The sequence below is a fragment of the Polychytrium aggregatum genome, assembly GCF_025602895.1.
Source record: "Polychytrium aggregatum strain JEL109 chromosome Unknown BJ171scaffold_28, whole genome shotgun sequence".
Taxonomy (NCBI): domain Eukaryota; kingdom Fungi; phylum Chytridiomycota; class Chytridiomycetes; order Polychytriales; genus Polychytrium; species Polychytrium aggregatum.
Window position 1 is genome coordinate 209,416 of NW_026516230.1, and position 19,042 is coordinate 228,457.

The window sequence follows — 19,042 nt, forward strand, 5'->3', positions numbered from 1 at the left end:
GGCAACAGACACAGAACACAAACAATGCCCGCCACGGGACCCGCCCCCCGCTGCGCACGCGGCTGTGTGGCTTGTGCCGCCACGCAGCACAGACAGCACCCCGCCACACAGTCCCAGTGCCGCGCTGTGCAGCACGCCGCCCAGCGCGTGCTCCGCCCAGCAAGGGGCTGGTTCCCCAGACACCCACGCCGCATCCGCGCAGTCCCGTTCCGGCAGGCCCATGCGGCGCAGTCACATGCAAAGCACGTGGCAGCCTGGATCGAGCCAGATTCCATCTCCGACACAGCATTCCGATCCGCCATCTCCGCTCGCACCATCGAAGCCACGGCGACTGCGATGGAATTGGACCAGCACATCCATCTGCCAACAGTCCCTGTCCAACGCAACGGAGCCAGCATATATAGACGCGCCATTTATTCAGCCTCAGGGCCTCCTGTCTCTGTGGATGTCGTTGGTGTCGCCCGTCGCCGTCGACATGGCATGCTCTGCGCCTTCCTTGTCGGTTGTGGTCGCCTCAAGGCTCCTGTACCAATGCAAGACCGGCGGCCCCACACCGGCTTGCTATCGAGGCTCTTTGAACGTACTCGAGATGAAGCACGGCCCAGTCGTTGGGATACGAGGTCATGCGGCGATCCTTGCCGCGGTGTCTGCTTGCGGCCCTCAGCATACGGGCACATTGACCTGCAACGCCACCGTCCATCGTTAGCGCAGTCCCAGCAAGCAGCGGAGGCAGTCTATCGCCTCATGCTGCAATTGAATGCAGGATCCTCCTCCAAGTTCGGCGCCATTGGGTGCTAGAAGAAGTATCGTCACCGTGACGGTGTCGACCACGGCTGCAGCTCAAAGTCGGCTTACCGCAAGACCACCTTCACTGGTCTCCTTGTACTTGCTCATCATGTCGTGTCCGGTTTCCCGCATCGTTGCGATAACTTGGTCGAGAGTGACTCGGTGGTGGCCGTCGCCGTTGAGCGCCAGCTGCGCGGCAGTGACAGCCTTGACAGCGGCGAGTGCGTTGCGCTCAATGCAGGGAATGACGACGAGTCCCTGGGGCGGGTCGCAGGTGAGACCGAGGTTGTGCTGGCGTGTTGAACGAGATCGTCGTTAGTCCAGCGCTTCCCATGTGTCGGGCACTACAACACAACACCGCGAGATATCTGGCTCTGGCCGGTTGCGACAAGATGGTGCCCTGTCATGCTCGCCTCACGACCTCGCTTGTCTGAGACTCGGCTGCCCATTGTAACCCCAGACTTGCCTCCGCCCTCTCTCAAACGACGCTGGCGCAGACTCCACCCGTCGTTCGTGACGTTTCAGCCAGCTTTGCCCATACCTCCATGCCGATTTCAGCCGCGTTCTCGACCTGCTGTGCAGTTCCACCCATCACGGCTGTGAAGGCGGCGGCAGCCATCGAGCATGCAACGCCAACTTCTCCTTGGCATCCCATCTCCGCGGCCGAGATGGAGGCTCCGCGCTTATAGAGCATACCGATCGCCGCAGCCGTCAGGAGAAACTCAATAATGTCCTTCTCGGCCTGGGCAGGAGATGGGCAGATGAACTCGAGGTAGTATTTGAGCACCGCCGGAATGGTGCCTGCGGCTCCGTTGGTGGGGGCGGTGACAACTCGTCCTGCCAGAGACAATCGCAGAGATCATGGCAGGTGAGTGACTGAGAACGCATGAAATGCAGGGCTGCCTCCAATGCATCGGCGAGGCTGGAGTCGCCAAGGCTGTAACGAGCTCGCAAGCCACCAGCGAGGCACAAATACGCACCGCCAGCAGCGTTTTCTGATCGACGATCGAGTCAAGTGACCGAGCAGGTTGGTTGAGCAGGTTGGTTGAGCAGGTTGGTTGAGCAGGTTGGTTGAGCAGGTTGGTTGAGCCAAGTAAACCAGGCAAGTTGGTCGCGCCAAGTAAATCAAGCAAGTTGGCAGAGCAAGACAGTCAGTCGGCAATTGAGGTCTCTCGTCAGTAAAACTCCATTCAAGTGACTGCGCCATCACGCAAAACGCCCGAGTCCATGAGGTCAGCGACCCTGTTCGGCATTGTGCACAAACCTTCATTCACAGCAATGGCGTAAAGCGAGATCCAATCGAGTGCCGGCAGGCTTCTCTTGAAGGTGTTTTGTCCTCGTGGGCGAACTTGGTTGCTGATGTTTTCGACAGCCGCGGAGCCAAGTGTGCCGTTGCCGGTGGGAACGGCCGAACTGTTGACGCCGACATACTCGGCAAAGCTGCAGCAACGCGATCAAACAGAGTTGGTAAAGCGCACGAATAAGGGCTGCATCTCGCCATCACGTCCAAATTACGAACTGCTCTCTGCGGGTCGCTAATGTCGAGCGGCAGAGGAGGCTCGCACTACTCACCCTCGCATGAGCTTCTGATGGAGCGCAGGAGCTCGTCTGCGGACATTGAGTTGGTTGGGCAGGGTCTCTTCCGGAGCAAGAATACCGTTGTTGATGCTCTGGTTCATGACGTTCCAGATCTCCAGGGTCTGCTTCTGGATTTCTTCGGACGAGCGCCACTGATCGACACGCAGGTCTCGTCAGCACTCCAGCTTGCAGTGCCGAGCACACTGAGGATAATCTGTGTGGCTCCACATTCCGCCTCCCCCCCGGATCGTATGCATCCCTCTCTCCGTCTCATCGTGCTCACCTGGAGTTCGTTCTTGTAGACCACTTGGGCGATGGTGAGATTCTGAGCCTCGCAAATCTTGAGCAGGCTCTCGGCATTGTGGAAGGGCAAGGCAGCGACGACGTGCTTGGACTGGACTCGGCTCAGCACCGACGAGTTCTCGGATCCCGATGTTTCGGCGTAGTGCTCCTCGCCGTTCATGTCCTTGTAGAAGAAGTTGGCGGCAATCTTTGTGCGCTCGTTGACGACAAAGCCTCCACCGATCGAGAAGAACTCGTTCGTGGCAACCTATCCGAATCGGATCGGCGCAATCAGCACAGTCAACAGGATGAAGGAGCAACAGACTCGGAATGCCTGCATACGTGCTACAGCAGCTCAGCACTCGGATTCAAGGCAAAACCGCCACCCGAATCCCACACGACTTGGCCCTACCATGTCGCCGTTCTTGTCAAAGGCCGTGAAGCGCATGCCGTTCGGATGCTGGGGCAGCGATTCACGATAATCTGTGCATATCCAGCGAGAATGACAGTCAGGTTGCCAGAACGGCTGGACGGCAGATCTGCTTTCCCTCTGCAATGATATCGTGGCTCGCTGGTTGTGAGCTTTGCCCGGTGGACAAACGCTCCTTTCCTTCCTCGGACTCATGAAAGTGCTGTCGGGCGATCGATCACATACGGAACACGAGCTCTTGGTGCGGGTGGAAGGCGACCCGGTGGGTTCCGCCAAGGTGCAGGGTGTTTTTGTTGTAGATGTTCTTGACCCGACGAGTGATGGACTTGGCGTCGACCATGTCCGGCGATTCGCCCTCCAAGCCCATCTAGTTGTCCCAGAGCGGTTCCGCAGAGTCAGAAACCATGGCGCAACAAAACCAGCTGTGCATATCGTGGAAGACGTCGGCACTCGAGGCTTACCAAGATAGCCAGCGGGGTTCCATGGCCAACCCCGGTGAGCGCCAGCGATCCGTACAGATCCACTCTGATCTTGGTGACGGTTTCCAGGGCATCTGGATCACCAAGAGAGCAGCCCCGGATCAGGATGCCGCCCGTCGGTCTGGACAATCGGCCGAGCGATGCATCCTGGGGCTCGTATGCGATACTCACTGCAGTGCGACAGATCGTCGACAAACATCTTGGCGGCTCTCATTGGACCGACTGGGTATCGAATGGTTTGCGAAATATTGAACGGAAACGACAGTGGCTGAGAGGTCAATATGGCGAGCAACGGACATTGCCAGATGATCTTGACACAACATATCCGCTTGGAACACAGCGCTGCGATGCCGCCTGCTCGGTGCAGCGGCACTGCCTCCCCTGTGCTTACCGGTGTGTGAGGACGACGGCCCGATGCCAATCGAAAACAGATCAAAGGTACTGACGACAGCGTGCTGAACGACCTCGGCCTCCTCTCCCGATGGGGATACGGCGCTGGTGCTTGGCTGGGTGGCTGACGAGGAAACAGCGCCGGCACCGACAGCAGCGCCGGTGCTGGTTACGAACGACATTCGGGAGAGCGATGTGGTGCCGATGCGGGCGAGCGGCCGCGCAGAGTGCAGGAGCCACTGCGAGGGGCCGGACACCATGCGGGGACGCAGGAACGAAACGAGTCTCCAGCTCATAGCGGTAGGGAGCAGACGGCCAGATGCTGTTGGTGAAAGTTGAGGGAGCCGGGGGCTTGCGGGAGAAGGAGACGAGCGGCTGGGCTTGCGTTTGTGTCCAGAGAAGGCTGGCAGGGGGCTCGGACGGGGTGAGGATCCAGCGACCGGGGAGGAGCGAGACGAGGGTTGGTTTGCGATGCGAGATGCTTGGGTTTCTGGCAAGTGTCGGTCGCTGGTGCGGGAGGGTTGGTTTTCTGGCAAGTGTCGGTCGCTGGTGCGGGAGGGTTGGTTTTCTGGCAAGTGTCGGTCGCTGGTGCGGGAGGGTTGGTTTTCTGGCAAGCGTCGGTCGCCGGTGCGAGATGCACCGACCTTTAAAGGCAACACGGACGACCACAACGGCGATTCCCCTCCCCCGCAGCATCGGGATCGAGAGACACCGGATCCGGCCGGGACGGCCAGCGCAGCGACGCAATCCCAATCACATCCGAGGCCGACGAGGCCATGGTCGCACACCGGGACGGCCCATGCAGGCAAGGCCCCCATGCCTTCTTCAAAAGGACATTGCGGCCGTGCCCTCGCCCAAAAGAAAGCCGCCGTCGCTCGCAAAGGGCGTTGTCGGTGCCCGCCCAATCGCGTCCCGCGCCGCCTTTTGCGCACAGCAACCGCGCATTGGGCCCACTGGCCCGTGCGCAGCAGCTCTCCAATCCAGGGCGGATCCAGGGCGAGTCCAGTGCGGCTCCAGTGCGGATCGAGCCGCCGCTCTCATGTGCCGCCCCGCCGGCTTTCCTCCGCTCTGGGCTGCACAGCTCGCCTTGCCACAGGGCACCCTCATCGCAACCGCCATGTCCAAGGACCACCGCACGCCGCCCAACGAGTCCGCGGGCCATGCGCTGCAAGACCCACTGTCAGAGGGCTCCACCAGCGATCCGCCCATCGCCCCTTGCAGATCGAGCGGATCTGGCCATTCCGCGGCGACTGGGTTCAGGAGCGCGCAGATCCAGGCTCCTCAGTCCGAGTCCCTCCACGCCGACGAGCAGCAGCAGCTAACGGCGCTCAGCCACCATGCCCAAGCCCTCGCCCATAGCCAACGCAGACCAATAGCTGTCCTCTACAACAGAAGCTCCAGCGATGCGGGCAGTGAAGATGCCGATCCAGATAACGGCGAGGCCAGCACGGCATCATCTCCTGCCCACTCCAGACACATCGACGAGCGCGCCGAGCCAGCCCACGACAGCGATGACGACGACGATGGCGACTGGTTCGATGGGGTTGAGGACATCGACGAGGATGATGTTGACGACGATGATATTGACGTAGACGGCATTGACGAAGAAGAGCTCGATGAGGATGGCGTCGGCGAGATCGAGTATATTGACATTTATGTCGACAACGATGGTGATGGCGATGACAACGATGGCGACGACAACGACGACGACGACGACGACGACGACGACGACGACGGCGAATATGATGATGATGACGACGACGACGACAGCGACGATGACGATGATGATGATGATGGATCCGAAGTCGAGGATGGGCTGACGACCATGGAGGCGCTCTACGAGCTGAGACTGCGGCTCGGCATCCAGTCCGCCCCGCTGTCCGGCGAGCCGCCCGAAGAAGACACTCTCAACCACAGCCGTGCCAACGATGCCCCTCTGCGGCCTCTCACTCTGGACCTCTCCGAGTCGCTGTCGCTCTCGCTCACGTCGCTGCTCAAGCAGCGTGAGCTCCTGGGCGTCGCAAGGACGAGCGCCATCGGGCAGGTTCGTGGCTCAAAAGCCGTTCCGCTGCCCATGCACCGGCTGCTTTATTCTTGCCTCGGTGGACTTTCCTGACCTTTGCTCCTCCCCGTACCAACCGCCGCAACTGCTGTCTGCACAGAGACTGATTCCCACCAGCTCGCTCGGTCCGCTCCAAGAGTCCAGCTCCCGAGTCTACTCTGGGCAGTTTTCCGGTACGGCATCTCTGCAATTCCGGCGGCTGGCCTCCCCCTTTTTCCGCCGGGCTTGTTGCATTTGAAATCCTGGCAGCGTCGTGCGCGTGCATGGATTACGCCCCACACGCCTGTCTGCCTTGATCGGCCTAGGCCTGCATCGCTGGGCACCGTCGGCTCTTGGACTCGCCCCAGCATCGCCATCGACTCTGCCCTTGCCGCATCGGCAAACTTGCCTGTCGTCCGTGTTCCTGATCCTTCCTCGCGCCACCTCTCCATTCCAGATGACGGCTCGCTGTTCTACTCTGCCACCCACAACAACATGGTTCATATCTACAAAGTGGATGGCAACATGGGCTTTACCAAACACAAGGCAATTCGCGGCGGTCAATTTCGCTGGACCATCACTGGTACGCCTTCATGAACTAGGGGCTCATCGACTCGTGACACGGCCAAGCCAAAACATGCTCTCCTTCCGCTCCGCTGAAACTGTGCTCGCTTTCCAGACTGCGCCATGACCACCGACAACCGGTTTCTGGCGCACTCCTCCATCACCCCAGTCATCTATCTGGCTCATGTCGACGGATCCGAACAGCAGAGCATTCCAATCAAGCTCAGCGAAGACTTTGGGCTGGGTGTGAGTCTTGTGTTCTCCACCAGTCGATGCGGCGCAGTCCCAAGACAACCCATCTCCGCTCGACTCGCAGCGGATTCCCAGCCCCCCAGCCGGTGCTCTCGAATGGATCGGTATCGTGGCTGGACTGTGCTGGGCTGGGCTTGGAACTGCGGTCGTCTGGCTGACTTCCTTTTCGATCCTGTGGTTCAATAGATCTGGTCCGTTCGCTTCTCGCACGACAGCCGAGAGATTGTCGTGGGCACCAACTCCGGCACCATCATCGGTGAGTTGACTCCTCGGCTCATGCACGCATCCGCTCCAGCGATTGATGTAGCTCAGGCGGCGAGGCGGATACTCAATGCTTGTCCAAAATCGGCGCACATCGGCATGGAACAGTTTACGATCTCCAGTCCCAGAGGAAGGTCAACGAGTACATGGCACACAGTTCGGATATCAATTCGGGTATGTTTCTGTAAAGAGGCACGGGCCCGGATGCCCATAACGCCAAAGCTCTGCTGGGTTATGTTGCGACAGCTCACGTGCTCCGGCAACACCGCCGCCACCACCCCAGTTTGCTTCGCAGATGCGACGGCGCCGAATGTCATCTTCTCCGGCTCGGACGACACCTTTGTCAAAGTTTGGTAGGTCCCTTTCATGCAGCATGCTTAAATCTGTCGACGCCAGTTTACCACAGTGGCGCTGGGCCTGGCTTCACCGGTCTATAACTGCTCCCCCCCCCGCCGCTGGCCTACGTGCAGGGACCGTCGCATGTTCTCGTCGGATACATGTGGTGTTCTGTCTGGACACTCTGAAGGCATCACCTTCGTTTCCTCCAAAAATGATGGCCGTAACTGCATCTCCAACGGCAAGGACCAAGTACGTTCACTCTGTCGTCTCGAGCGTCTTGGCTGGTGTTCGTATGCACAATCCCCCCTCCCCTCAGCAACTGCGATCCGGATTTCGGCTAACCGATCGCCTATTGGCTCGTTAGACCCTCCGACTGTGGGACATTCGGTATATCTGCTTGAAAGTCGCCATCGTCTTCGACCCAGAACGGAAGAATGCAGCAATAGGCTGATGGTATGCGCCATTTCCCAATCGCCAGCTAACACTATGTTGTCGACGGCTTCTCCAGGAAAATGCACACAGGCGAATCTGCAGTGAGAGCTTGCAAGATCGAAACCAGGTAAGATCGCCTGCGGCAAGCAATACGACCAATTCGAGTCGCCCCGACTGACGGTCGCCGCAGACCATGTCTGTCGATTTCCGGGGGGAGGGGGGCATGCTCACACTTCAATGACACCATCATTTTACTTCGTGTACTATCCCTTCCATCAGATCCGGGTTTGACTATCGCTGGCATGGATACCGCTTTGTTCCAGGAAGCCGCAAGCATCCCATGGATTGCTCCGTTGCAACATACATGGGCCACCGTGTCCTCCACACCTTGATTCGGTGCTACTTTTCGCCTCTTCACACCACAGGACAAAGGTCAGTCACTGTTGTCTGTTGTTCCGTGGCTCGTGAAGGACCGACGCACTCATTCTAAAGCAGTAGTCTCAGGCTGAATATCACTCGCGTTTGTTGACTCGGTATCGCCAGACCGCATTTTCTGATGGCCTGCCGAAGTGGGACGCCGCTTGCACTAACTAACCCATGCATGGTTTGGTGTGCTCGATGCACTGCCGATTTGCATGTCGGTGATTTGTCGGCTCTGGTGCCTCTCGGTCCACTGCCTCTTCCTGCAACTCGACGGCACCAACGATGGCGACCACAGGTTCATCTACACGGGCTCGTCCAACGGCAGAATCCACATCTTTGACTCTCATGATACCAGCACCTCGAAGCCGGTGCATGTGTTCTCGGCGATACCAAAGCGATTCCGGCGGCTGCATGAGCCCCACCACGACCCGTACTCATCGTTCGATCCCACCAGCGACCCAAACATCTGCACGCGCGACGTCAGCTGGCATCCGTATCTACCCTTCATCATCTCGTCCAACTGGGGCACCATCACGCCGGGCACAGCTGGCTCTCTGGGACTGCATACCTTCCGTCGAAGCTGCTGACCCTGGCTGAACGGAACCGACCTGACCTGACCTGACCTGACCTGACCTGACCTGACCTGACCTGACCTGACCTAAACTGGGCTGGCCTGAGCTCCCAGTGGCAGTCACATCTCTCCCTCCCTCACCTTCCCATCCGTCGGGACTATCTACTCTTCCTGTCCATCCCACGCTGACTATTGGCCACAGTTTTGTGCATGCAAGCACGGAACAGTGCTTCTTGGGGCTTCTAGTACGCCGCAAGAGCGACACCCCACGTCTTGTTCCAATATATGATCGGATGGCCAGTCGCTGGATATGAGCTTGCTTATTGCCATGCCGGGCAATCGGATCGTCGTTCCAAGCCCTCAATTGTCCTGAATCGCTCTGAATATCGCTCTGAATTGCGTGGCAGCTCCTCCGGATGCTTGCTGTCCGTGGAGATTCCAGGACACAGCTGCCATTCGTTGCTGTTCGATGCTGTGATGCCACAGCCACACTCACTGGACAGGTAAACCCGGCAGACAAGTGGTGTTCTTGCACATACTTGGAAACGCATTCTGTTCATTGACGATCCAGAAGAAGGCTCTCGAGCGAACCAAACAGAGCGCCTCGGTTCATGTCGCTCGCGCTCAAGCCATGCCCATCCCTCCATCATCCATGCATCATCACGGCCGCCGATTTGTGCGGCAGTATGCTGCCCATTCGCGTTTGATGGCGCCCGGTCCTCTATTCCTTGTGGGGCTTGTCGTCGATGAACCGCTTGCGGACAGCAGATATCATCTTGTGGAACCAGAAGATGTTCAGGATGTTGAGGACAATGTTGGAGACGCAGTAGATTCCCGAGACAACCAAGGGCACGCGATCCCACTCGGCGAGCATGTCGACTGGCCCGTGGATGACGCAGGCCCGTGGATAATGCAGACCCGGCGGTCGATTGGAACACGAGGGGATTGTGAGCGACAACGGGCGAAGCGCACATCCTGATACCCATCCTGATACCCATCCTGATACCCATCCTGATACCCATCCTGATACCCATCCTGATACACAACCATCACCATGTCTCCGGCCCCGAGGACCGTCTTTGTTGCAGTAAATGCCGCCCAGCGGCCTCGCCGCTTGATATTGAGTACTCTCCACACGTTTCCCACATGCATGCATCGGTGCTGAGCTTGAAGAACGACCTACCCCAGAAACAGTACGACATGGTGAGGCCAAAGACGATGCGGCCGCCAAAGAAGGTCAGCAGCAGAACGATGCCGTTGATCCACTGGATGCGGCTTCCGCTGAGGTTCATCTTGTCGCAGAACCAGTGCACATTCAGGAACGGGGTGCTGAGGAGGGACAAGGCGAGGCCAGATGAGGCCAGATGAGGTCAGATGATGATCGTCCGGACAGCATAGCAGCGGATCGGTTGACCAGAAGACATGGCGAGGTCTTGCGCTCTGTCGATCTTGACTGCCAATCCTGCCATCAAGCCAGAACCATGGGCCCCCGATGGTGCATTTGCAACCACAGCTTGCACAGGCGCCTCTCCCCGGCTTCAGAGATTGTACCTCAGTTCAAACATCAGAAAGACGGCACCGTAAAAATTCAAAACGGGTCTCTGCAAACCAGAGAACAGATCGGTCAGCGCGCACAGCTCCCTTCCCCGCACCGGTGAGAGCCTCCCAGTTGCGTCTTGGTGGATTCGGACGCGATCTTGGCTCTTGCTCGCATCCATCCGCCCGATGCCAGCAACAGCCCCAGCGTGCGATTTGATCAGCATCAGCATCAGCATCAGCATCAGCATCAGCATCAGCATCAGCATCAGCATCAGCATCAGCATCAGCATCAGCATCAGCATCAGCATCAGCAAACCGATCGTCTGGGCTGGCAAATGGTCCTGGACTTACAAAGGACGTCACGTAGGTGAGAAGGCAGGAAAAGCCGTGGATGACAAAGCCGACGCCGGCCTCGTGGACGTACGACAGCACGATGAGCGAGTCCCAGAGAAAGTATCTGCCAGAGGGAAGGGCAGGGAGCCGTGGGCCTGTTAATTCATCGCCAGCTTGATCACTTCGGTCGACCAATTGCACGGCATTCTTCAGCCAAGAGCGACCAAGCAGCGGCGAGGATGTCCGAGGAGAACAGAGACGGAGCTGTACCCGCAGGCTATCGCCAGGACTGTTCCCGAATAGGAGTTGTTGCCAAAGACTCGATCATGGCGGAGCTCCTGGTCCAGGAGCATCGGCGCCGCCAGCATCAGGATGGTGGTCGAAAAGGCCATCGAGACGCAGTGGATCGGCCAGTTGATGACCGAGTATCCCCTCAAAGCGCGATAGGAAGCAAAGAAGGTCCGGGAGATCGGAAACGACACCAGGAAGATGGCATGGCAGCAGATGGCGCTTGTGAGCAGCGTGGTGAAATGGTATGCGAGCCGAGGGAGGCCGATCGAGCTGAAAAAGTCGGGCCAGAGCGGAGCCGAGTAGATCGGGCCGAGCAGAGCAGATAGAGTCTCCATGGCAGTGAATCGTGCGCGGTGGACTCGACAAGCGGTCGCCAAAGCCAATGGATGGTGCCGGGAAGAGAGATGGCTGCAGTGTCAGACTCGCAGGGGCAGAGCAGATCGGCCGATAGAACGGATCGGCAGCCACGAGATGGAGCAATGGAATGATCGAGGGGCCGGGCAGGGACTGGCTGGCAGGTCGGCGCCTGGACAATGAAACGGCCAAAACGAAGCAGACACCCTGGCCATGGGGTCCTGCGTGGCACCTTTCCGGGTTCTGGAGACGCACTGCGATGCCACAATCCCAGCGGCGATGCGGTGTGGAAGAGCGAGATCTGTGCACTTTCTCTCGGACTGGCGGGTCTGAGTCGCCCGGCTCATAGCTGGGATCGACCTTGCTGGGTACAGATCCAGGCATACGGCGCAAAATGATGAGAGTATCGAGGTCTATTTCCACCGGGCCACCGGCTTGCCAGCCAGTTCGCTTCTCGGCGACCGCTTGTCGAGTGCTCAAGCTCCTTGGGACGGGGCTACCTCAACGCCGGCGGCTGGGGGCTGCTGCTGGCTTGGAACAACGACAGCCGCAGCGGCAGCGACGGGCTGGGCCTGGGTTGGAGCAGCCAATTGTCCGTTGTGGTACTTTTCCCTCAGCCGGCGAATGAAGTGACGGGTCCAGACAGCGGCCAGGATCAAAAAGCCCAGTCCAAGGAGAGGCGAAACAATCGACATGACGTTTGTGGGGAGAACAAAGATGAGCCCGACTCGGATGGCGGCCTCGACGCAGAACCCGATGCCATAGACCAGCGACATGACGTTCGTGACCTTGCGGATGGCCGGACGGGTCTCCCACATGGTCTTGAGCCGCTCGAGTGCAGCCGGGTCGGTGCCGCGCCATTGAACGTTATAGCGCCAGAGCAGGTTTTGCTTGAACCAAATCGAGACGATGAAGACGAGGCCAAGGACAAAGTGCTCGATCGAGTCCTTCAGGAGGAGCCAGCGCGGGTCGGTGTTGAGCGCAACGACGGTGATCGAGATGGCGATGGATACGACCACAAAAGCAGCGATAATATCCAGCTGCCGGTGGATCACAATGCGGTATAGCGCCGCCAGGAGCGAAGGCACACCCGAGAGCGCCATGGACACGATGGGTGGAGCAAAGCGCATGACGACCAAGTTGATGACGACGGGGGCGATGATGTTGATGCCGACGAGCTGGATGATGGCCCGTCGCATCTTTTGGCGATTCTCGGGATCGTTGTCGGCGCTGGAGCTGCCAAACAGGGCCGCCTGCTGGTTCGATGCGGTACTCATGGTGGATTGCTGGGACGACGCGGGTCCGGAGGGTTTGGGAGCGATGGTGGGTGGTTCGACGGAGTTCAGCAAGAGGCCAAGAGCGCGGAGAAAACGGAATGTTCGCAGAACGAAGCGAGGAGGGCGGCCTTGGTTTTGAGGGGCATTCAATCCAAAAACGCAAGCGGACGCTGCTTTCGGAAACGATTGGTCGTTTCTGGACCCTGCATGCCCTCGGCCGCCGCCCGCATGGTTGATTGCACACCGGCTCCTGATTGCGAACGTGGTCCGCGAGCAGCCAGGGCAAGCCAAGGGAGGACGTGCGGCCGGTCTGTGCCACGCCGCTGGTCGCCAAATCGGATTGGGGCACAAGGAATCACCAGAAACGTGTCTTGGGACATGTGGCTGCCGCAGAAAACGAGGATATGATGGAGGGCGGTTATGGATTATGGATTATGGATTATGGATTATGGATTATGGATTATGGATTATGGATTATGGATTATGGATTATGGATTATGGATGTGTGAATCCCATCCATCCATTCATTGATCCATCCATCCATCCATCCAGAGAGGGTGGTTCAAATAGGGCCTGCTGATTTCACTTCGAGAACGATGTATATTCATTTTAGATTCAATCATAGGGCACGTACAAAGTCATAGCGGGCTGTTCTTTGGTTTTGCAACACGACGAGTGGGGTGGGTTCACATAGAAATTCGGGAAGGTTGGAGACGGGCCATATCTATGGAGGGAGTCGATGGTCGAGCGATATAGATCCAGATAGACATTGAAGGATACGAGGACGCTCTGCCGCTTAGATAGGGATGGGGACGACGTTGGGGCACTTGTTGTTGAAGTTTTGGGTGAGGGTGCTGTTGCCGAGCGAGAGGATGGCAGAGTCGAAGCAGCTGGAGGAGTTGGATGGTACAGGCAAGTGTCAACAAGATGATTCGTCGCTCAGCCTGCACACTCTTCGCAAATCAAAACCACCACCAGCAACAGTAGGGGGCGCAGAACCACTAAATCGAGTCTCGACACCCACCTAGAGCAGATCGAGAGCTGGTTGGGGTCAAAGGTGCCCTGCCAGTAGGAAGGCAGCATGACCTTTTCAAAGTTCTCGAGGATTTCGATGCCGCAATAGCAGTTGGTGGAGGGATCCTTGATGCAGAGGGGGTTGTGATCGGGCAGCAAGAGAGTGGGCAGGAGGGACTTGAAGACAGCGTCATCGATACCGACAATCTCGGGGACAAACTCCTCGACCAGCTTGGAGCACTGGAGGTTTATGGTAGTCGTTTCAGCACAAAGACAGAGTCAGTATTGAATGAAGGATTGCACGAGAGCATCCTGGTCCGACTGAAGCCGCCATGCAAGGCTGAATCAGCAGAGCCAGATAGCATGCGACCCTGTTCAAGTACTTCTTGAGCCAAGCGCCTTCTCAGGTCATGATCTCGAGCCCTTCGGATTCATGGGGGGGGGGCGAGGTTATTACCTTGTCATAGACAGCGAGGGCTTGGGCCTCGAGAGTCTTGTAGCAGTTGGGGTCAGCACACAGCTCGTTGGTGAAGCCGAGGATGATCTTGTTGATCTTGCCTTCAATGCTCTTGATGCTGTCTTCGGAAAAGTCCAGGGTGGTGACGACCTGGATGATCACACCAGCAACGTCGAAGGGGTTGAACTTGCATTGCTATAGATTGGACCAAATCAGAGTAGATGGTGGGCCGTGGGACAGGACAGGAGGCGAGTTAGCAAGCTGGGCCCTGGTGATCTAACGAATGAATCCGAGGCGCGCTTGATTGCTCACCTCGCAGACAGTGGCAACCGCCGTGATGGCCTGGATGCCACACTCCAGACCCGTGATGGGGGCAATCAGAGGGCCGAGGGTGTTGTCCAGGATGAGGTCGAGGATACCGCCAGAGCTGGCTCCCATCGGGGCACCGAAGACGAAGCCAGCCGAAAGGAGGAAGGCAAAGACCTTGGCAAAGATTCTCATGGCACGGGGATTGAAGTGGAGAGTGGATGAGAGCAGTGGGTCGAGGTTGGCTGTTGTTGTCTGGGAGACTGCTCGCCTGGATGTGACTCTTGGCTGGAGGGTCGACCCAACACCCCATTTATATATCCCCGAGGTCGTCCTCGAGCACGCTCATCCATTTTCGCTGACGGAAGTACTGCCAGCGACGTCGTCAAGACAATTTCGCTCTGTCCTCGCCGCCTCCTGGCGACAGCACAGCCCAGTTTCTCCTTCTCCGCACGCCTCCGTCCGTTCTCATGCTCCAGAGCTGGAGTGGGCCTGCTCACGACGAACACCAGTCCACACAGCGCATGTCTGCGACAGATTACCACCCACAAGTTGCGGTCACAAACAATCCATGACCACATGGTGACGGGAAGCGGTTGTCAGCGTCATGCCTCTGTCATCCGGGGCGAGCGAATGGTTGTGAGGAGCTCACTTCCTGTCCGGTCGCTGAAAACAGAGTACAGAGCGCCGCCGGTGCTATGGGGCCATCTGGCTTTCACGAGGGACAGATACAAGGACGAGGTGAGCGCCCAAGATGTGCTGTCTCTTGAGGTGAGGGCAGACCGGACAGGTCAAGTGCAGCTGAGAGGCTCAGTTCAATGTGGACCAGACGGTTTGCTGTTGTGGTTGACGGCAGTCTCGGCGGCGAAAGGAGCAAAAAAGGCGAAAGGGCGTCGATGGCAGCTGTGGGCAAGAGGCAAGATGGGGAGGTCTGGTGAGATACTTCGTTCATAGCCTGCCTTGTGCTGGTGGGCCCATGAAGAGCTCGTGGGATTGCACGAGGACCCGAGAGTGCCGAGGCCGGACCAGCTGGCCGATGGGATACGGACGAGTGAGTTCGCTGCTCGAGTCCTGGGGATGGCTCGTGCACTCTGCCTCGGATGGACTCAGATCTGCAACGCAGAACACCTTGCGATGCGAATGCCGTCTCACTCGCGAACTTGGTGTGCATGCCTCTGCACCGTCAAAGTCCCAGAGTCCACGATTCGTACCAGAAGGAGCTTCCCAGAGGATCGTACCCACAGGGAACATGGCCGGGAGCTCCCATCACACCATCCGAGCACCCCAGCACCTGGTTCAGTTCAGAAACTATATTGCAAGCCACCAAAGTCCAGCCCCGATTCCAAAATCGACAAGGACAAGATGTGAGCGGATATTCGTGTAGGCGAGTAGTGTCTCATCTCTCTAACTCAGCGGTAAGAGCATGGGTAGGCCACTAATGAAGCAAGCGCGAAAGCTGTAGTGGGAGGGAGAAGGTATGATGGGACTGCGGCGTGATGAACAGTGCATTGGAGCTCTGGAGGCGGAGGGGTGTCGCAAGAACCGGGGGAGCAAGAACCAAAATCCGGGGATCGGATGAGACATCGGACCGGAGGAGGGAAACCCTTTTGGATCCAGCCGCGAAACCTCGTCCTGGCTGTGAAGTGATGCGAGCAGCTCACTTCAATCCGGGATCCAGGGGCTGAGCCTCGGCCGACTGCGACTGGTTCTTTGCGCGAGCCCAGCGAACGAAAAAGTACGACCAAAGGCCGACCAGGGCAAAGCACAGGAGCAACAACAGTGGGGAGACATAGACCATGATGTTCAGCGGGATCGTATAGATCAAGACGACGCGGATGCCGGCTTCGATGCAGAAGCTGACGCCGTACACCAGCGACATGATGTTGGTGACCCTGCGGACAGCAGGCTTGGTCTCCCAGATTGTATTGAGCCGCTCGAGCTCCTTGGGGTTGTGGCTGTTCCACTGGACGTTGTAGCGCCAGATCAGGTTCTGCTTGAACAAGACGGAGGCGCCAAAGAGGATGCCCAGCAGGACGGTGTTGATCGAGTCCTTGACGAGAAGCAGGCGTGGGTCCGAGGTTACGACGACAACGACGACCGAGATGACAATGGAGAGGACCATGTTGACGGCGATCAGATCAATCTGGCGCTCCCGGATGACGTGGTAGAGCGACTCGAGCAGCGGAGGCAGGCCCGAGAGAATGAGCGAAACGATAACGGAGAGGTACAGGACAGCGACGGCATAGATGACAATCGGTGCGATGATGTTGATCATGACCATCCGCAGGGCAGCGCGGCTAAGCTGCTTGCCGTTCGGGGAAGCGCTGGTCGAGGCCTCTTCGGTGATGGACGAGGGGTCGGGCGAGTCGCTGACGGGATATTCGGGCGATGGATTCATGGTGGTTGGCCGAGGCTTGGAGAGCGGGTCGCAGCGGTGTTTGGAGATCGAGATGGCGATGTGGTGCAGGGGACGAGATCGAGATGGCGATGAAGTCTGGAGAATGTTCGGCCCGATGGCTTCAAATACTCGGAGCACATCCGCCGCGTCGCCACCCGCCAAGCCCCGCTCTCGGCTGGAAGGCCCACAACCGGACATCTGCTCCGATCGCCGCCCCCGGCACAAACGCAGCGCCGACAGCAATCAGACACTTGCGATCGCAGCGACACGCCAAGACCGACATGGCTTCCTTCGGCAATCGGCGCCGAGGCGGGCCGGCTGATGGACTCACCGTGCCCAGAGGATGGCCCGCCGGGGCCCAGTTCATCGCCCGCTCGCGTTGGAGCCCAAGCGTCCCCGGGTTCCTCAAGACCGGCTGGCCATTCTGCTACTCAGCATCTGTCGACGGCCAAAGTGATCCGCCCGGATTCGATGCCAAAGAAGAAGGCGAGCTCATCAAGTACGCCGGCGAGGACATGGATGGGCCCCATCCCAGAGTCGAGATCCGCAAGATCGACGACGCTGGCCATCCAATCCATGCGCAGAACGGATATGGACTGTTTGCGGCCCACGATCTGCCGCCACACAGCTTCGTGATGGACTATGTCGGAGAACTCTACGTCGAGGAAGACGACGACAGCGACAACGACGGCGGTGCAGCAGCCCGACCACACTCGGACTACGATCTGCATCTGTTTGGAATGTACTCGATCGACGCCAAGGACGCCGGCAACGAGGCCCGATTCATCAACGACTTTCGCGGGATCGCGTGCCGGCCCAATGTATGTTTCGACGCCTATCGCGACACTGCCTCGGGCAACCTGCGGATGGGCTGCTGGGTGCTTGGCGAACCGGTGCGGGCCGGAGATGAGCTTGTGGTGTCCTATGGAAGTCCATGGTGGCGGTCGCGGGGCATGGCGGTGGCGGGGCACGGGTGGGACCCGGACTGGGACTGAGCAGCGCCGATGATGGTGCTGAAAGTGCAATTTCCATTGGGATTGCCGTTGGAACTGCCATCGGGACTGCCGTTGAGATTGCCGTAGGACTGCCATTGGATTGTTCTTGTATTTTGTGCAAATGTTACTGCCATCATTCTGTATGAATATCATTGCGGCTGTTGTTGGTTGAGCATCGAAGCAATTCGAAGTGATTCGAGTGTGGCTGCAACGACCCGCCACCATCCGCGCAGCCGAGAGAGGCGCAGCCCAGCGAGGTGTCGCCGAGACGCCGCCGAGCGAGGGCTTGGCATTGTGCTGCGCATCCGCCAGCCAATCGCCGGCCTCCAGTTGGAGCTGCGCACGTCCTTCCCCATCTGAAATACGGCCGCTCTCCGCTGTTTCTGGTGCCGACTTCACCCTGATCTCGGCAGCAGCGACAGCGCACCGCTTCAACGAGCTGCCTCACCAGCGAGACCAGCAACGAGGGCAGCAACGAGGGCATCATCCAGAGCCCCGATATACTCACCAGAACGCTAGATCACGCCCATACACTTCCGCTGCTGTGCGAAACCGCCAGCGCAACAGCAGAGTCATCCATCCGCGATGCCGCCAACACCAACACCAACGCCAACTGGCACTGCCGACCCGTCAGCGCACCCGGGCTTTGGCCCGTGGGTCCAGTCGCTCCTGTCGTCGCACGACTTCATGCTCTTTGATCCTCCAATGCTCTCGCCGTCTCCATCGACGGCAGCGGCCTCGGACTCGCCAGCCTCGCCAGCCTCATCGCCGTCTCGATCCAGCTCCAACTCATCTCCAAGCGCCGACCTCGAGCTTCCCGACAGCCCACACACTCAGTCGGTCTCGTGCCCACCGACGCACCAAGACCTCCTTCCAGCCCTGCCGCTCAATGCCCTGTCGGCTCACGGCCCCTCTCGTCCAGCTGCGAACCCACCAACGAATCCGCCCACCAACCCGGTTCTGGCCAGCCGCTCCCGCTCCGCCGTCGATCGCTCCGAGATCCTCAAGGCTCGCATGGAGCGCAACCGCATCTCGGCCCACAACTCGCGCGAGAAGAAGCGCAAGCACGTCGAGGATCTCGAGTCGCAGAACTCGCTGCTTGTCGAGGAGAACAGGGCCGTCTGCAAGCGGGTCAAGCTCCTCGAGGACCAGAACTCGCAGCTGCACGACCAGCTGAGCGCCATGTCCAGCCAGGTCCGTGCGCTGCAGGACCAGCTCAGCGCATTGGCGTCGGCGATGCAGGCAGGTCC

At 58.7% G+C, this 19,042-nt stretch overlaps 8 protein-coding genes across 8 annotated transcripts; 3 read left to right on the forward strand and 5 right to left on the reverse strand.

Moving 5' to 3' along the window:
- Nucleotides 1-403: 403 nt before the first annotated feature.
- Nucleotides 404-4,241, reverse strand: BJ171DRAFT_562370 (serine dehydratase alpha chain-domain-containing protein; the record flags this gene model as incomplete). Its single annotated transcript, XM_053113266.1, has 13 exons — nucleotides 404-681; nucleotides 856-1,077; nucleotides 1,328-1,623; nucleotides 1,767-1,781; nucleotides 2,051-2,226; nucleotides 2,359-2,516; nucleotides 2,648-2,914; nucleotides 3,059-3,129; nucleotides 3,302-3,443; nucleotides 3,538-3,629; nucleotides 3,727-3,777; nucleotides 3,947-4,010; nucleotides 4,047-4,241. The coding sequence occupies 13 exons, from the start codon at nucleotides 4,239-4,241 to the stop codon at nucleotides 661-663; spliced, it is 1,770 nt and encodes a 589-aa protein (XP_052964894.1). The 3' UTR covers nucleotides 404-660.
- A 1,447-nt stretch (nucleotides 4,242-5,688) lies between these two features.
- BJ171DRAFT_512155 (putative LEC14B protein) lies at nucleotides 5,689-9,173 on the forward strand. The gene is made up of 12 exons (XM_053111638.1): nucleotides 5,689-5,989; nucleotides 6,108-6,180; nucleotides 6,444-6,569; nucleotides 6,666-6,796; nucleotides 6,989-7,058; nucleotides 7,172-7,237; nucleotides 7,347-7,416; nucleotides 7,534-7,651; nucleotides 7,767-7,789; nucleotides 7,911-7,961; nucleotides 8,114-8,266; nucleotides 8,553-9,173. Exons 1-12 carry the CDS (start codon nucleotides 5,771-5,773, stop codon nucleotides 8,842-8,844), a joined length of 1,392 nt encoding a protein of 463 aa, XP_052964895.1. The 5' UTR covers nucleotides 5,689-5,770; the 3' UTR covers nucleotides 8,845-9,173.
- A 138-nt stretch (nucleotides 9,174-9,311) lies between these two features.
- Nucleotides 9,312-11,485, reverse strand: BJ171DRAFT_512157 (TLC domain-containing protein). The gene is made up of 5 exons (XM_053111639.1): nucleotides 10,971-11,485; nucleotides 10,719-10,824; nucleotides 10,380-10,429; nucleotides 10,012-10,157; nucleotides 9,312-9,707 (listed from the first exon to the last, which is right to left on the reverse strand). The coding sequence occupies exons 1-5, from the start codon at nucleotides 11,324-11,326 to the stop codon at nucleotides 9,550-9,552; spliced, it is 816 nt and encodes a 271-aa protein (XP_052964896.1). The 5' UTR covers nucleotides 11,327-11,485; the 3' UTR covers nucleotides 9,312-9,549.
- Nucleotides 11,486-11,821: 336 nt separating this feature from the next.
- BJ171DRAFT_625855 (uncharacterized protein) lies at nucleotides 11,822-12,644 on the reverse strand (the record flags this gene model as incomplete). The annotated part of the gene is made up of 1 exon (XM_053115514.1): nucleotides 11,822-12,644. The coding sequence occupies exon 1, from the start codon at nucleotides 12,620-12,622 to the stop codon at nucleotides 11,822-11,824; it is 801 nt and encodes a 266-aa protein (XP_052964897.1). The 5' UTR covers nucleotides 12,623-12,644.
- A 774-nt stretch (nucleotides 12,645-13,418) lies between these two features.
- BJ171DRAFT_583633 (uncharacterized protein) lies at nucleotides 13,419-14,594 on the reverse strand (the record flags this gene model as incomplete). The annotated part of the gene is made up of 4 exons (XM_053114262.1): nucleotides 13,419-13,512; nucleotides 13,647-13,876; nucleotides 14,094-14,288; nucleotides 14,406-14,594. 4 exons carry the CDS (start codon nucleotides 14,592-14,594, stop codon nucleotides 13,419-13,421), a joined length of 708 nt encoding a protein of 235 aa, XP_052964898.1.
- A 1,100-nt stretch (nucleotides 14,595-15,694) lies between these two features.
- BJ171DRAFT_625859 (uncharacterized protein) lies at nucleotides 15,695-16,797 on the reverse strand (the record flags this gene model as incomplete). Its single annotated transcript, XM_053115515.1, has 1 exon — nucleotides 15,695-16,797. One exon carries the CDS (start codon nucleotides 16,795-16,797, stop codon nucleotides 16,057-16,059), a length of 741 nt encoding a protein of 246 aa, XP_052964899.1. The 3' UTR covers nucleotides 15,695-16,056.
- A 281-nt stretch (nucleotides 16,798-17,078) lies between these two features.
- BJ171DRAFT_583635 (uncharacterized protein) lies at nucleotides 17,079-17,792 on the forward strand (the record flags this gene model as incomplete). Its single annotated transcript, XM_053114263.1, has 1 exon — nucleotides 17,079-17,792. One exon carries the CDS (start codon nucleotides 17,079-17,081, stop codon nucleotides 17,790-17,792), a length of 714 nt encoding a protein of 237 aa, XP_052964900.1.
- Nucleotides 17,793-18,483: 691 nt separating this feature from the next.
- BJ171DRAFT_512160 (uncharacterized protein) lies at nucleotides 18,484-18,969 on the forward strand (the record flags this gene model as incomplete). The annotated part of the gene is made up of 1 exon (XM_053111640.1): nucleotides 18,484-18,969. A coding segment is annotated over one exon (486 nt), but the record flags the coding sequence as incomplete, so codon positions are not given.
- Between the last annotated feature and the right edge of the window lie 73 nt (nucleotides 18,970-19,042).

Excerpts from the sequence above, each read along its gene's own strand:
- BJ171DRAFT_512155 (XM_053111638.1), top strand. The coding sequence starts at position 5,771 with ATGGAGGCGCTCTACGAGCTGAGACTGCGGCTCGGCATCCAGTCCGCC. Across the intron at positions 6,570-6,665 it reads ATTTCGCTGGACCATCACTG|ACTGCGCCATGACCACCGAC; the intron begins GTACGCCTTCAT and ends CTCGCTTTCCAG. Across the intron at positions 7,962-8,113 it reads GCTTGCAAGATCGAAACCAG|ATCCGGGTTTGACTATCGCT; the intron begins GTAAGATCGCCT and ends CCCTTCCATCAG.
- BJ171DRAFT_512157 (XM_053111639.1), bottom strand. The coding sequence starts at position 11,326 with ATGGAGACTCTATCTGCTCTGCTCGGCCCGATCTACTCGGCTCCGCTC. Across the intron at positions 10,825-10,970 it reads GTCCTGGCGATAGCCTGCGG|ATACTTTCTCTGGGACTCGC; the intron begins GTACAGCTCCGT and ends TCCCTCTGGCAG. Across the intron at positions 10,430-10,718 it reads TCACCTACGTGACGTCCTTT|AGACCCGTTTTGAATTTTTA; the intron begins GTAAGTCCAGGA and ends TCTGGTTTGCAG.